At 39.3% G+C, this 16795-nt stretch overlaps 1 protein-coding gene across 1 annotated transcript in view; it reads right to left on the minus strand.

The window, feature by feature from the left end:
- The window catches only part of MYO3B (myosin IIIB), a 392885-nt gene that overhangs the window by 178729 nt on the left and 197361 nt on the right, over nt 1–16795 (minus strand). The window contains exons 15-23 of the mRNA XM_042446679.1: nt 15785–15987; nt 12796–12894; nt 11399–11513; nt 9086–9212; nt 8737–8947; nt 7243–7390; nt 6409–6562; nt 1096–1184; nt 256–385 (exon numbers count right to left, since the gene is read on the minus strand). Of these exons, the coding sequence (XP_042302613.1) occupies nt 256–385; nt 1096–1184; nt 6409–6562; nt 7243–7390; nt 8737–8947; nt 9086–9212; nt 11399–11513; nt 12796–12894; nt 15785–15987 (1276 nt within the window). The remainder of the gene's footprint in view (nt 1–255; nt 386–1095; nt 1185–6408; nt 6563–7242; nt 7391–8736; nt 8948–9085; nt 9213–11398; nt 11514–12795; nt 12895–15784; nt 15988–16795) is intronic.

Consider the following 16795-nt stretch of genomic DNA (forward strand, 5'->3'; position numbering starts at 1 on the left):
TGTTCTCCATATAGAATGTGGGGGCAGGATATAAAATGGGTAATATCATTTTTGTTTGTTTTTTATCATTGTAAAATATGTGTTTTTATGTGTAAGGACATTTAGTAAAATACAATAAAAGGTACAAGGTAGTTTCTCTGAAAAAGTTTTTAAAGTCCAGGTAAATTCCAGGTAAATTTTTTGAACTTAACAAGCAAGCTTAGCTAAGCCATAGTGATGGGTCAGTATAAATCATCCTTCACAGTTGTGGAGTACCTGTTTTGGTTAAAGGGCTTGAGAAAAGCTGCTGCAGAAGTTTATTCTCTGAGGTCCTCAGGACCACCACTATGTCAGCAGGAAGGGTGTCTCTGTTCTTCTCAAGAAAGCCATAAGCATCATACAGAACCTACATGATGAATAATAATAAGAGTGGCTATTACAAAGGGCAGCTATACCTTATGTTCAAGTCTTAGGCCCTTCTGGGCTAGCTGTGACTATGGAACAGGGGAGCTTATCACAAGGATATTTAAATCAATTTACCTCAATCCGGTTTAACCCTTAATTCGGGCAGCATCCTGATATTATTACAAGGTTTTTGGCTCCAATTTTGCTGCCCGAATACATCCCGGGCCCATCCCCGCTTCCAAGAGGGAAAACTCCCAGATCCAAAAAGAGCCATGAGGAGTGGCTCTGGAAGTGAGGATGGACATGGGATGTATTAGGGTGGCAAAATTGGAGCCAAAAACCTTGTGATAATATCAGGACACTGCATGAATTAAGGGTTAAACCAGATTGAGGTAAACTGATTTAAATATCATGCAAGAGAAATATCTGAAATTTGCTTTTCAACTCATGTCACCCCATCAATCTGCAAGGATTAAAATATTTGAAATGTTTTTAAAATGCACAGTACGACATACTGTATCAAATTTTGATGAGACAATTCAAAATTTGAAATGTTGTACTGTGCATTTTAAAAGATAGGATCTAATTTTTGAAATGAAAACATATTTGAAACACTGAATAGAGAAAGAATATCTGAAAGCAATTTAACAGACACATAAGAGCTGGATTACTTCCTACATTTGGATTTAATGCAAGTTGTATAGCCTTTACCTTTCCAGCATAGTGCTGAATGCCAAAACACAGCTCCACTCGTTTAGGTCTCCAGAAGTATTTGCATCGTAAATTATCTTCAAATTTATCTAATTCCAAAAGAGAAAACATAATTAATGGCTCATTCCCTGAACTGCACATCCCCCTCCTACCCATTATAGGTGCTTCCTGACTACATAATCAGAACTGATAGTGCTGCTTTCTCTACCGTGGGATGGCCTCTTACATTAGTTCTTTGATAAGTCTCATGACTCTTTTGTTCTTTCTTCCCATTTACTTAAAAGGGAATTCACCCAACAAAATAATAGGTAAGTCACTTTTACCTTGCATTTCTGTCAGCCTCTTACCATTCACTTCTCAGCTATTTATGAGACACCAAAGGAAGATTGCCAGCAGGGATTTCAAACTATTTATCTTATTTTGCCATACTTTTAAATAACATTAAGGATACATGTCCAAAACTACTTATAACTCTACTGCTAAGGCAGCCACATGCCCTACATTATAGAGGGAAGTCCTCTCTTTTAAAGGCTGCCAGAGGACACCCTTGATCTCAGTGGTTTCGTCCTCCAGGCTTCAACACCCTAAAGCTTCAGTTAGCATGGCCAATGGCCAAAATTGCTGGGAAATAACATCCCAAAGAACTGAAAGACTAAAAGTCAAGAACCAGAGCTTCATCTTGTCTAGACCCAGAAATAGATGAAAGGTCCTCCATCCATCCCAACTGCCACTACCCTGCTTTGGAGAGAGAGAGAGAGAGATGTAGAAGCAGCCACAGCTTCATCATGCCTAACTGGCACTGCCCTGGCCCCAGAGGGAGAGAAGACGTAGCCACAGCTTCATTATGCCTAGGCCTGAAGCAGAAGAAAGGCCCTCCCTCCATCCCAGCTGCCCATCTCAGCTGCCACTGCCCTGGCCTTTGAAAGAGAGAAGAAGCAGTATCTGCTGGGTTTAATCCTCTCCCATACTGCCATCCACTTTTCTTTATGTCTTATTTAGTCTGAAGCCTAAGGGTGGGGAACTGTCAAATTAACAATTTGTAAACTGCTCTGAGAGCCTTTGTGAAGAGCTTTCCAGTTCAAAGATACCCATCATAAGAAGTGAGCAGGAACATCGAAGCTGCCCCTCAACACCCAGCCTCTCGACAATGGACTGAGCAAGGACATAGTACAGTCACAGGATTCCCCGCTATGGTGAAATTTATTGGGGGGGTGCATATAAAGTAGGTTCAGTGGTATAGCTCTGGGTGGTTGCAGTTGATCACCAAAGATTTCTGATTTTCACAGAAGAAAGAACAAAAATGCTTTCCCTGCCCATTTCTAAATTAGTTTATAGGGATAGAAAAAAGTTGCCAGATGTACAGAGAGAGGGGATGCATCTTGGCACTCTAGTAAGTAAGTAAGTAAGTAAATAAATAAATAATAGAACCCGGAAAACCTAAGTCTGCTTGCACTTAGTGTGCTTATAAAATAGCATATGCAAGGCTAATGAAAATCTATCATCCTCCTCTGTCTTTTTCTGGGATGGCATGTTGTTTTTGGTCTTGGTCTTGTTTGCTCTAGAGTAATGCACAAGTGGAATGTACCAACAGACCTCCCATAAGCCTTGTTGTTATTACACTTGTCTCTCCATATCCATGGACTCTTGATCCATGGAGTCAACCATACAAAGTTTGAAAATATTTTTTAAATATCCAAAAAGCAAATCTTGATTTCCCCATTTTGTATAAGGGACACTATTTCACTATGCAATTGTATTTAATGGGGCTTGAATATCAATGGATTTTGGTATCTATAGGGGGTCCTAGAATCAAACCCCAGCAGATACGAAGGGTCTACTATATGTGCCTTCAAGTTGACTCCAACTTATGGCAACCCTATCAGAGACTTTTCTTGGGAAGAACTGTTCAGATGGGGGGTTCATTGCCTGCCTCTGAGGCTGAGAGAGCCTGATGTGCCCAAGTTCATCCAGTGGGTTTCCATGGCCAAGTGGATGCAAACCCTGGCCTCCCTGAGTCCTAGTCTGAAACTCAAACCACTACACCACACTTGAATTCATATGGCCTAGGAAAGAAGAAGGATTTTAACCCTCCATCATAGTTCAGCAGTGACTGATGCCTACAGAGGACAGTAAAGAAGAGCAGTGTTACCACTTGTTTTTCTGGCTTCAAATGTAACAAATCAGAATCCATATTGTAAAACTTGTGAGAATTCACAGAATTTTTCAGCTTTTAACTTTTGCATTCCTCACATCATTTCCATTCAGAAATAATTAAGTCTTATTTGGTTTTGTACAATTTGTATTATGATCATTTTAATATTTAGTATAGCAGTATACACCAGACTACAAACTTTTGTAAGGTAGACCAGCATTGCTATCTTCCCAGAGTGCCTAACAAAATTTTGTATATGTTGGAGGAGAAACAGGGGGCCCTTTCACACTGAACAGTTATAGGACTATGATTCCACTTTAACTGTCATGGCAACATCTTATGGAATTCTAGAGTTTGCTGAACTTAGAACTCTGAGCTAGAGAGCTCCCCTGGTGCAACAGCCAAAGCAAAAACAACCAAAACAACAACAGGATTTCACAAGATGCAGCCATGCTGTTATAGTGCTATAGTTGTGGAGCATTAAAGTGCTTGAATTGCAGACCACATAAAACTGGAGTATGAAACTAGAAATTTCTTGGTTCACAGTTAAATTTCTTAATCGCTATGCTATAGCAGCTGCATATGCTTAGATGTTCATCTTTATTACGGTCATAGACCAGCACAGGTAAAAAGGGGATACAGAATAAAAGAAGGTAAAAACACCAGTTAAAAACAGTATTTAAAATATTTAAATATTTTAAATATCCTTTTCAAATCCAGTGTGGCAGGGCAAGATTAGTATTAGCCTACTGTGGAGGTCATTGTCTGACGGATTTTACAGCAGCTGCACAGAATCTGGCAACATTATATGTTATATCAGGGTTGGTGTCCAAAAGCAACAAAGAAGTGTAAAATTGATTGGTGTGTCCTTGATGTTTATACAATAAAGGTGAAATAAGGCTGCGGTGGATGTCTCTGTAGAATGAGCACTGGAGTAATACGTGCTCTGTTGTCTCTATTTATCCAGAGTCACAGGGGCGTAATCTGTCTGACAAGAGGATCTTCTTGTATTGGCCTTCAAGGACAGCTGAGGGAAGTGCATGGTCTCAAGCCAAAGTAAAGGCTCTTCAGAGTTTTGGAACTTCAAGTTTTGTTAAGTATGCGTAGGTGACGCCAAGTATCTGATGGTGTCATTAAGAATAAAAGTTGGGGAGCTAGCTAGGTCTAGCTATCGCTCTATATCTGTCACTCATTGTTTGATGGTTGCTTTAGCCTTTTAATATCCCATGCTGAGCAAAAGATCTGGAGAGGAGCCAAGTGAGGAGATTTTAGTTGTCACCATCTGTTTCCATGTAGGCTGGAATTCATCAGTCAGGGTAAGTGGAGTGAGGCTGGTGGGAAAGAAGCATAGTCTGAGCCAGTAGGTGAGTATGGTCCCCCACACTTTGGCCTCCATTTTCATAAAGCCCGATTCTGGTCTCAGTGCTGCATTAGACACATATTTTGGAGCTTAGAATACTGATCTTAGAAATTTGGATTGCACATGTTCTCATGGTGCAGAGTTGGAGAGAGGTCCCAGTTGGGATCCATAAAGCAGTTGTGCCATCAATTTGGCTTCAAAAAATTTGAGTGCTGCTGGTATATAGTGGCCTCCACTTGTCATAAGAAATTTGAGGATGGCTGTTGAGCCCCTCTATGTGTTTCCAGCAGCATATTCCCCATGTGCTTTCCTATAGCATGAAAGATATTTGAAGCAGGAGACTTGTTCCATTTTGTGGCCATCTATATTCCAGTTATGGTTCCTGGGTGTTTAGATGAACTCTGCACAATAATTTTGCCAACTTTTGTAACCTCATTGTCTTTTCTACAAGTATGTTCCTGTATTTATTCCATTTTAAATATGCAAATAGGCATAAACTAACAGTTGAGACTGGCTTATGTAGAAACAGACAAAAGATTTCAGCTTGGCCAATACCTGAAATAGCACAACATTCTGTTTTCATGTTATCACCACTGGAACAGGAAATCTGTCTAAGCAGAATGCTGATACTACGGTTCAAATATTAGCAGATGTCTAAGGTGGGCTATGCAAATTCTCAGTATTTGACCAGCTGGCACAAAATGAGTAACAACAAACAGTTTGTATTTAGTCAGTAGGGAGCCAGCCTAAGCCAAGAGAGTAAACAGCAGACCCAACTTTCTCTGTTGCTCTCACAATTCCATTATTAAGTTGCACAACTAATCTTGAATCACAGAAGTCCCCCACAAGTGACACACTGCTTCAGTTGTGGAATGGTAACAAGATTGCTTGCACAGTGTGTGTGTGTGTGTGTGTGTGTGTACACATACACAAAATACCTATGGAAAATGCTAATTTTCTAATATTCTTCTAAATGTTGTAATCAGGCTGCTGGGAGATACTTTCCCAAGGCCCTGTCTCTCTGGATAATGGGTGTGTGAATGGTCCCCTTCTTCTTCTTCATTTACTCATTTTCCACAGAAGAGGCCAGTCAGAAACAACAGCATAATGTGATCCTATGGTGATGGAGCTTTCCCATGTTAATGGTGATTCTCTGTGCCTTCTGCAGCTGCTTCCCTGCCTTAATCTCTTTTTCCCCAACCACAAACTATTTTATTCCATGGTCTTGCATTACTCAGTAACAGTTTTTTATTCAGGGAATTTTGGAAGGAAGAGACAGGAAAGGGAGAAGTGGAAAAGACATATTTCATCACCTTGTTTTGTTTTATTCATGGAACAGCACTCAGGATCCATGCTAATAATATCAGAAGTACCTATACCACAGCAAAGCAAGCAAGCACTCACGGTGTTCATAGTAGATGACAGACCCTATCCATTACTAATAACTCAAAACACTGAAGGGTATGGAAACTGCAGATAACAAAACTTACAAAGACAACACAAGGGCTAGCCCCCAGTGATTTAGTATACAGTCTTCAATTCCCAGCTCAGCCATGAAGCACTGAGTGACCTTAAGCAAGTCACATGCTCTCAGCTTCAGAGGAAGGCAATGGCAGAACAAATCCTGCCAAGAAAACTCCATGATAGGTTTGCCTTAGAGTCACCATAGGTTGGAAACAACTTGAAGGCATACAGTAACAACAACTTGAGTTAAAACCGTGAAAAGAGATGCATGGTTCTCTTGCTTTCTTGTTCTGAGCATATAGGCAGTCACAGTTTGGAGCTTCTGGACAGGACATACCAACTAAAGTAAAATCTGTGGCTTGTGGAAATCGACTTTCCTCATCAAGCAGAGAAAGTAATCCCATTGGTTTTTGAAGGAACATATCAAGGAGTGGCCTGTTGTCCTCATAGTCAACCATAGGAGCATCAATTCCTTCATTCTGGTATTCCATCTAAAGCATTAGAAAAGCCAGCAAGATTTAAATATTATCTTGAAGTTATTCCACCTCAGATGTCTAAACTGACTCATTATGGTACAGCTGCAAAAGTTTAACTGAAGGAAATCCCACCTTTTCAGGCACTGCCCCTTGCTTCTCATATTTCAAAGCAACCACCCAGATATCCAAAGAAGAACTGTGACAATGGAACAGGGTGTAAAAATTAACCCCTGTCAGAATCTTACAGGAGCCTGAAAACTCCACCTCCCTACTTTGAGTTTAAAATGTCATGGCTGATTCTAGGAATTCACCCACAAAAGACTATAAACAGGTATGACATTTGGACATTTTAAAAAAAATAAAATAAAATTGACTTTTAAAAAAAAGACACAGAAAAGGTCAGCAAGGGAACAACTCTTGCCAAATCTCTAGGCTTCTGGTCAATCTGGATGAGTCCATAGATAAGGTTCCCCCTCCCCCTGAATGAATTAATGAATTAATGAAATTACATGCAAGGAAAACATTTTATTTTCTAACCTGTGGCAAAAACTGATAGATTTACATAGAAATGAATGCACAAATTGTCAACAAACCTTCATGCCATCCAAACTATAAAGTTTGTCTCCTGTCTCACAATCCCCAATTCAGAAAGACACCACTAGAGAGCCAACCTATCCCAATAAAAGAGAGTTTACCTGTTCAAGAGCAAAGATGTGCTGATTGAAATAAAACTGGATTTGTTCATTTGCAATGTTTATGCACAGCTGTTCAAATGAGTTCCTTGTGAAGTTCTCAAATCCAAAAATATCCAGTATCCCAACATTCATTCCACTTTCAACATTGCTGAGTGGCAGAAAGAAAAACAAGCAAAAGACACACATGATCCATCTTGGTAGAACAATGCAATAATGTCATCCAGAATAAATGTTAAAAAAACCAAAAACAAACAGGTTTTAATCTGAACCAGGGCTCTCCAAGGTTCAATCTTGTAACCTGTCAGCTCAGCCCTAAAATCTGGATTCCAGCCCTGGAATCATAAATATTTTATGCTTAATGACAATATTTTATGCTTAATGACAATGTTTTATGCTTAATGATAATTATCATATATCATTATTTTATTTAGTTCCTTTAAAAACAACTGAAAAATGAGATGCTAAATAAAATGAATATTTGTTCTAGGGCTGAGTGTCAGATCTAAAAATATATAAAAAAGATAAGGCTTTGGAGCAGATGTGCAGAACATATTTTGCAATCCACTAAATAGCTACAACTCTGCATATATATTGGAATAATTGGTCGAGTTTCTACATGTGAGAAAGCAAACTTCCAGCAGATATTATTACCTTTGACTTCTCTTTTCCAGTATTTTCAAAACATTTTTACCTATGGCTGCTAAATAGCCAACAGTGAAATCCTAAACAGGGTGAAGAGATGAACATCCATCTGTGTCCTCCACTTCTCAAGCCATATTAGCTCCTGCTGGCTACAGCAAGTGGTCACACCTTCTTTCTTCTCCAGCAGATTTGTTTTCTAAATCTTTCTCATTAGATGCACTGAGAGGGAAGTTTGTACTCCAATTTCAGGCTGCAATAGGGGAGGGGCCCAAATCTGAAGCCTCTTCAGAAGAATGAAGGGGTCATGGACCATGTGGATCCAAGGCTGCCTCTGAACCACCTCCACATGTCTACTGGGGCAGGCAGGATGAGTACATACCCCCCTGGCTAGTGGAGGGCTAGTGGATCTGGGAAGCTAGTTTTGTGTTCTAAATGAATATCAGCCCCTTAAACCAAGGAGAGCCTTGTGTTGTTCAACCAGCCAAAGCCACCTATGAGGAGAAAGTGAACACAATATAATCCCAAGATCTACTGCCTTCCAAAGATGGTAATGCAAAAAATAGAAGAGAAGAAACACAATGTGATGAATTCACATTATAATTTATCTTTTGGTGGCTTGATAGGATGTTAACCCCACACTGATCCTGTTGACCTACTTGGTTAAATTCTAGTCAATTCTTTGAAAACACTGAAGTTAATGTCCTGGAAACAAAAATGCACAATCACAGCATGAAGGCCATTTAGAGTCATTATCTAAAACAAACAGTAAATTCCTCCTGTAAAACAAAAAAAGAAATATAGACACAGAAGATGCCACCAGCACACATGCTGTTTATTGATGTGTTAACTTGCCATATATTTTTATCAGGCTGCAGTAGGGTATTAATTCGATTTACAATCCAGCTGAACAGTCGGCCATAAAGTGCCTTTGACATGGCATCACGGACATCAGCCGCTTTATCCACAGTGTTTGTCCGGATAATAGTCTCGCCTCGTGTTACTACACAATGTGAGGTAAGAGCTTCCTGAAGTTCTTCTGAGCCAATACTCAGCAGTGCAGCAGCTGAAAGATGACACAGGCATGTCTTGAGACAAAAGCTGTTGGTAATGGCAATCATCTTGTATGAAACTGAATTTTCTTTGCATATCCTACAAATACTTTCAACATAATTCACAAATACTTTTTTTAGCATGTATTTACCATTATCTAAGGCCTCTGCATTGGGCACTTCACTTTTGTCAGTTTGGTGTTGTGATGAAATGGCAGCAAATTCAATGTTTCCTGTGTTTAGGATCCCAGCCAAAATTCGATATACTGAATGTACTTCCTACAAACAACAAAAAGAATAATGTTTAAGGTCATAAATGTAAGTGTCAGCAGGCTTGCCACTTCCCCCATCACATAAAATAAGATATAACTGCTCTGTCTCCAGTCCTGTCTCCTACATAACACCTGGGCCAGAGACATCATGCGCATCAGGCTGAACAGCTCCTATTGGATGCATCCAACTTCTGAAATGACCTCAGTCTGCAGTCACTATCTTCTTTTTCAGGGGCACTATAAGAGTTGGAGAGGTGGCTACACAACAGAGTAAGGCCCTACTTTCCTGAGAGATTTAGTTCCTTTTTGTTGTTCTTTACTTTCATTTTCATTTTTATTAAGTCCTTTTCACTACTAGCTCAGACAAGAACTAGGAAAAGTAACTTTGTGGACTGTAACTTCTACAGTTGTCCAGCTTACAGGGCTAAATTAAAACTGACATTTTTAAATAAAAATTCCTGAGCAGTGGCAGAGGTTAAGGCAGATCACAGGAATTCCCTGCTGCAGTTTTATAGACCAGAAACAGGTTCCTGGTAATTCAGAGGAGGAGTCAAGATGGAACCTGGCAATTAATCTTTTTACAAGTTATAAGCAACCTACATTTATATCTTTTTAGCTCAAGACTCTCCTCCTCACCATTTTACACACAAAAAACCCCTGTGAGGTAGATCAGGCTGAGAGAGAGTGTGGCTGAACAAATGCCATTGAGTGAATTTCATGAAGTTTTCAGTGTGAACTAGAACCTGAATCACTCAAGTTCCAAACTAATCTTCTAGCCACCTGACCATACTGGGTTGCGAGTGAAATCTAGCAGTTTATCATCATCTCAAGACCTCAGTCTTTGGTATCTGAGGAAGATTATTCAAATCAATTACTTTATCAGTATTTTGGCTTTTCCCTGAACGCAAGGCAGTAAAATCCTCCATGTGAACTAAAGAATTCTTGAAAAGACTTACACTCTCTCCCTTTGTTTTGGGCTTATCTATAAGAAAAGTTGTGGCTTGCTGGCCTTACAGTTAACTATTTGATTCTGGCCCAGTCTATGTCTGCCTGTCTGTATTTATTTATATTTATATTGACTGTATTGATTTAATTTATATCCCACCTTTCTTGTGGCACAGGACCCAAGGCAGCTTACAACAAACTAAAACAAAATATATCGAAAACCTATTTGATACAAAAGTTTTTTAACCATTAAATAATTCTGTTTAAAACAGTAAATTAAAAGTTTCAAAACCACATGAAGCATTGTAAGAAGATAAAAACATAATTGTTGTGTTTTTTGTGCTTTCAGGTTGCTTCTGACTTATGGCGACCCTATCACAAGGCTTTCTTGGCAAGACTTGTTCAGAAGAGGTTTGCCATTGCCTTCCCCCAAGGCTAAAAGTGTGTGATTTGTCCAAGGTAAAACAAAAACCTTCTGCCACAGTAAGTCAAAGGCCAAAGGCCTGGCTAAATAAAAAGATCCATGCCTGCCAGAAGAAAGAGAACAGACAAGAGCGCTAAAGATCTTGTAAAATTATAAATCCCAGGATTCCATAGGATGAAGCTACAGCATTTTAAGTGGTGGTAAACTGCATTATTTCTACAGGCTCATAGAGGGACACCAGCCACATAAGGCTTTAAAGGACACAACCATCCCTATGAATTCTGCCCAGAAATAGACTGGTAGCCCTTCCCTCTATAGCCTTGTATTATTTGTTTGTTTGTTTCCTGCCTTTTACCAAAGGAATCAAGGTGGGTTACAATAAGAACGAAATGAAATACATAAAAATTCACAAAACAATAGAATAAATCTGAATTATATCCCTATCCCTTATTTATCAGTGTAGCCCCAGAACCATTGAATCATCACCAGTCAGCCTTTTGCCCTCATAGAAACAATGACACTTGACTATCCAACTTAATTTTATTTTCTCCTTGATACAACAAACTCCTTTTTCAGCCAAGAAGAGAACAACAGGGAAAAAAATGATTGAGATGCAAATACAGATATGACTGAATGGAATTGGACTTCAGCCTGGCACCTCTTTTTTGGGACTGACATTTACTTGCATGCACAATGTCAAAGACTTCACAAACACAAGTCCACCCTGAACTAAATTGGCCCCACAAAAATGAAAATTGCTGTGTTTGCGTGTTTTAAACCAAGACAAATAATATCTTTCTGGCTATTAAGAGATCATTACTTACCTCATCAGTAAACCCTATGATCCTAAAACAATGCTGGATTGCTTCAAACTGGGTCCCATAAGATTCTTTACTAATAATATCATACATGACTTTTCCAGTGTCATTATCAATGTACCTAAATGAAAAGTGATAACTGAGATTAGTGATTAATTCCAGAAGCCATAGCCAAACACAGTTAATAGTGAAGGATGATGGGAGTTGCAGTCCAAAAACATTTGGAGGACTATGGTTGCCCAGATTTTGCTAAAACAAATGTGCATCTGTTTGTGTAAGTGGTGTACCCATTTTTCACTGAACATCCCAGCCTACTGTACTCCTCTGCTCCACAGACCATATCGAGTTTTGCTTTATCGAGGCTTTCAGGGCAGGGAAGGGATGTAGAAGATACAGTATTGGGGTTATGTGCCAAGAACTGGGTGCTTCACTTTGCAAGTGTTTTCCATTACTAGAAACCCACAACAGCATACAATCCACTGAAAGGAAAACCTACCCTTTAACCAAAACAGAGTGGTAGATAATAATGCAGTATCTTTCAAATGGTAACTATTGCTTCAACCCAGACGGTATAGCAAGGTTGAGTGGTGGAACACAGTTTTCTTTGAGTGATGATGGGATGAAGAAAACAGGCTGCATTTAACAGACTGGAGGATGAACAAAACCTGGTCCCCCACTGTAACCTAGACATGGAAATGATTTAACCACAGACTAACAGTACTTCCAAATGATAGTTATTCCCACTCTTATATAAGTGAATGAGTATTCTTCATTCCAATGAAAGACTTAAAGTAACTACTTGGGAGTGAGATTGAAACCATCAATCTAACACTTCAATCTAACCTTCTAACACTGTCTGGACCAACCTCCGCTACAATTTCAAAATGTCTCTCTGTCCCCAAGGCTTCTGTCCACTACCACTGTACATTCATAGCCAGCAGATTGCTAGCTGTCTTTGATGCTGTGGTTTTTCAGAGAGAGATTTATACACAATAACATCAGACAATATTTAGTCCTGCCTTAGAATTAAAATGGAGAAAAGAGGACATAGTAACTTAAAAGATGACAAACTAGAAAACCCAGAGGCAAAATTTATTTGGATTTCTGCTTTCATAATGCTAATCAATAGCATTAATCCTCACTTTAAATTTTTGGGAAAACCAATGAAATTCAAAGGAATGGAGAAAATATAACAGGTGTTTTTGTTCTGATGTTTCATTTTTAAACCCAATGTAAGTGACAGAATTCTTTTTGCCTGTCTGCTTTTGTACTTGGAAGGATTACAGAAGGACTCCTTAAGAGTCAGGGAAGGATTAGGACAGATTCTAAAACACCACACTGAAAGCAAGAGCTAATCAATAGCCAATTATGGCAGGCACTAAAAACAAATTAGTTATAATTACCTGGGAGGCTTTTTTTCAGGAAGCTTATATTCAAAGAGTTTCTTCTGGTGATAAAGGCCAGCATAAATATAATAAAATATGTGGAAGTTTTTCTCCCCTCTGTTACAGGAACAACAATAACAACAAAAGTTATTATGAAGGATATAGACATAGTTCTAACTTTAAGATGTGACCTTGCTCTGAGGAACACACTCAAGTGTGGTTATTTCAGGTATACAGCAACAACAACAAAAACCCCATCAAAACATATGCATTATACACATGTGTATGGCACTTCCATTGTGCATGCAAAATAGACCCAGATGTTTTACACTAGAAGCCCCACCAGCCTTAGCCAGCACCTCCTGTGTTCAGGGCTAGGTGGAACTATAGTCTAAAACATCTGGAGAGGTCCAGGTTGGAGAAGGCTGATATTTTGCATGCTCACTCTCACACAAGTGTCTAAGTAAGCCACTATAGTGACTGAGATGGGATTTGAACTCAGATCTCATAGTTCTGCATCTCATATTTTACAAATGTGTGATTATCATTTGCTATTTGATGTTCTTTTGTTGCCTGTTTTATCATACCATTTCCTGTATTCCTATGTATTTTATATGTATTATCCTATTATTTCTTAGATTGTATACCATAAGCAGGTTTACTCTTATATATTTATTGTTTTATGTACAGCGCTGTGCAAATCTACAGCACTATATAAAATAATCATCATCATCATCATCATCATCATCATCATCATCATCAGGAAGACTGGACAACACACAGTCGAAACCTCAGTTCTAGTATGAACAGACTAGATGACAGCTGGGTTATACCCCTCTTAAAGCACATTAAAATAACTCCCATTTAGCACTTAGCTCGTCACATTTCTATACTGCTTCATAGTGAACTAAGCACTCTCTAAGCGATTTACAATGTGTTAACTAATTGTCCCCAACAAGCTGGGTACCCATTTTACTGACCTACAAAAGGATGGAAGGCTGAGTCAACCTGGAGCCCTGGAATTGAACTCACAACATTGTATCTGCAGAACTGGCATTTAACCTCTGCACCACCAGGGCCCCTTTACTCTGGATCTTCCCTCTATTCTGATGCCAAGCGGCTGCCACTGACACATATCATTCACTCTGAGGTAAGAATGAGGTGCACCAGCAATGTGATTGTTGTTGGGCACCTTGTTCTGACCTCAGAATGAAGCATCGTGCTGTGGCTGTGTATGCAAACAGGTGCTAAAGTCAGAATAGAAGACCAAGGTAATGGACAGAGATTGGGGCGGCTCCAGGACCAGGATACAGTGGGTTGCCCACAGAGCATCCTGGCCAGTGCAGACAGGACCCTAGAAGCTAATCCCTTGTGTGGTTTTGTTCTCGGTGCTCATTTAGATTTGGACAACTCTATACATATTTGGACAACTTGGGGGGGGGGGGGAGAACAGTGCAGCATGCCTTAAGAACATGCCCAACTAATTCTGTTTTGGAACTAAAACAACTACAAGTTGGATGGCACTTTCCAGACTGAGAAGTTTGTTACAGATTATGATCCACTTCTTCAATCTCAAAGATTCAGGTTTACTGGGGTGAGCTGCTGACTATGAGATGAGAGCAAAGTTAGATACAAAAAGCACTGTAAATGACAATGACATTATTAATGCTGGCCATCAACACAACTATTAGTGATAGCATAAGCATCCTGGGAATAAGTAAGGTACTTAACACATGTAGTGTGATAAGCATCTGTTATCCAATACAAACTTCAGCTCAGTGGGTTATCACAAGGATCTACCTTTGAAGTTCCTTTACATTGCAAAGCAACCAAAAGTCTTGTTTCAGATTCAAGTCTGTGTTTTCCTGTTATTTTGAAACCACAGAGTGTCTGTTGCATCTTAAAGACTTATAAATACTGGCTATATTCAAAAATTGTTACAAGAACCAGCCCTTTAATATGTGTAGTTATATTAAGGCAATGCTGCTACTGTTGTTGTTGCTGCTGCTGTGTGTCTTCAGGTCATTTCCAACTTAAAGTTACTCTAAGGCAAGACTATCAAGAATTTTCTTGGCAAGATTTTTTTTCAGAGGCTAAGGCCTGTTACAGACTGCTAAAATAAAGCTGCTTCGGGTCTCTTTGGAGGTATGCTATTTAAATGATGCATGGGTCCTAAGAGTCAGGAGGTCGTGCCAAAGCCACACTCCATTCCTAAGCACTGGAGTGCAGCTTTGGTGCAGCTTCCGGATTCTTAGGATGCATGCATCATTTAAATAGCATACCCCCAAAGAGACCCAAAGCAGCTTTATTTTGGCAGTCTGTAACAGGCCTCAGTGAGTGTGATGTGTCCATGATCACGCAGTGGGTTTCCATGGCAGAACCAGGATTAAATTCATGTCTTGGGCTGTGCATTGTGCTTCATTCTACTCCATCAGATGTTTATTTTTTAAAGTAAAATATTTTGAAAGTATTTTTAAAGGAAAGACATATTTTTCTTATTTTGAGAAAAGTCAAAGTATAGTCTTTCTTATGTGAGCCTTAATTAATTAATGGCATGGGACAGATGGGCCAAAAGCGACGTGTCACCACCGATACTAAGGTTCCAGAGCAAGTAGCATCTTCATGCTCCAGAACCCTAGCACATGATGGCAGCAGCATCATGGCAGCGCCCCATCCACACTAGTGCCGCCATGATGAAGTGATGCGCATCATACAGATGTCACTATGTGTCGCTTACGTCATGAGTGTGCCAATGGCACCCTTGTGACATCTGTGTGGCATCAGAAAAAAGAACCCTTTTTTCTGGTTCTTTTTGGGGTGGAGGGACACTGCACAGTTTGGTGCTATGGCGTTCTTCTGGGGGAAAACCTGACCCCTCCAGCCCGCCCTGACGAGGCGGCATGTACCGGACCAATAATTACTTTCTTTTAAAAACTGTTACTTTAAAAAAAAAAACTATAATATCAAAGTATATTATACTTTTTACACTATTTATATTTGTACCTACACAGCTTGCTTTATAACTCTGGATTTCTCTAGCAGATATTCTGAAATTTTTGCTCCCATTACAGCTCCTGTTGGTGTAAACATCATTTCCAGGTATTTCCCAAAACGACTGGAGTTGTCATTGATTGCAGTGCAGGCATTCCCAAAGGCTTCCACTAGAGGATTCACTTGGAGAATCTTCTCCCGCAGAGCACGATTGCTCGCCTTTAGGGACAGAATAGTTTCCAGCAAAAAAAGGCTGCTTTATTATTTGCTTGTTTAAGCATTTTTACATCTCTACCAAGTCAGCAAGCAAATGCAGATTACAGTAAAATAATTGATTTAAAAGAAAAATGTCAACCCCACCCCAAACTAGAACAGCAGCAAGAGAAGGCCAACAGCACAATCATCACCAATAAAATCCCTGAAATTATCCACAAAAGTTTTAAAAGTGTAAAATAATAATAATAGCAATAATAATAAATTTTATTTGTATACTGCTTTTCCACAGATCAAATGTTCTTGACATTTAAGTTAAAATATTTAATTTTACATTCACCAGTGAAAATTTTAACAAATTAGAGGCAACAAGTTAATTTTGGATGAATTATTCCTAAACTCTGCTAAAAACTGCCATGAAGAGACAGTATTGGGCAGGATGAACTACTGGCAGTTGCTTGACATCTCACATGCTCAGAAAGGGTTAATAATACTGTCATAAATGGTAGAGCATAAGAAATATGATTGTCTTATGCAACTGTATATCTTGCATGATATTATGCACTTTGTTTGTGAATGTACCTTCAAGCTGCCTATAGATTTATAGTGACCCCTTGAATCTCATAGGGTTTTCTTAGACAAGGAATATTCTGAAGTGGTTTTGCCAGTTCGTTCCTCTAAAATACAGCCTACAGCACCTGGTATTTAGTGGCAGTCTCACATTCAGTACTAAGCAAGGCTGACCCTGCTTACCTTCCAAGATCAGATGGGATCTGGTGCCTTCAGAGTATTTAAAACTCACTTTAGCTACTGC

The sequence above is a fragment of the Sceloporus undulatus genome, chromosome 1 (assembly GCF_019175285.1).
Source record: "Sceloporus undulatus isolate JIND9_A2432 ecotype Alabama chromosome 1, SceUnd_v1.1, whole genome shotgun sequence".
NCBI lineage: Eukaryota > Metazoa > Chordata > Lepidosauria > Squamata > Phrynosomatidae > Sceloporus > Sceloporus undulatus.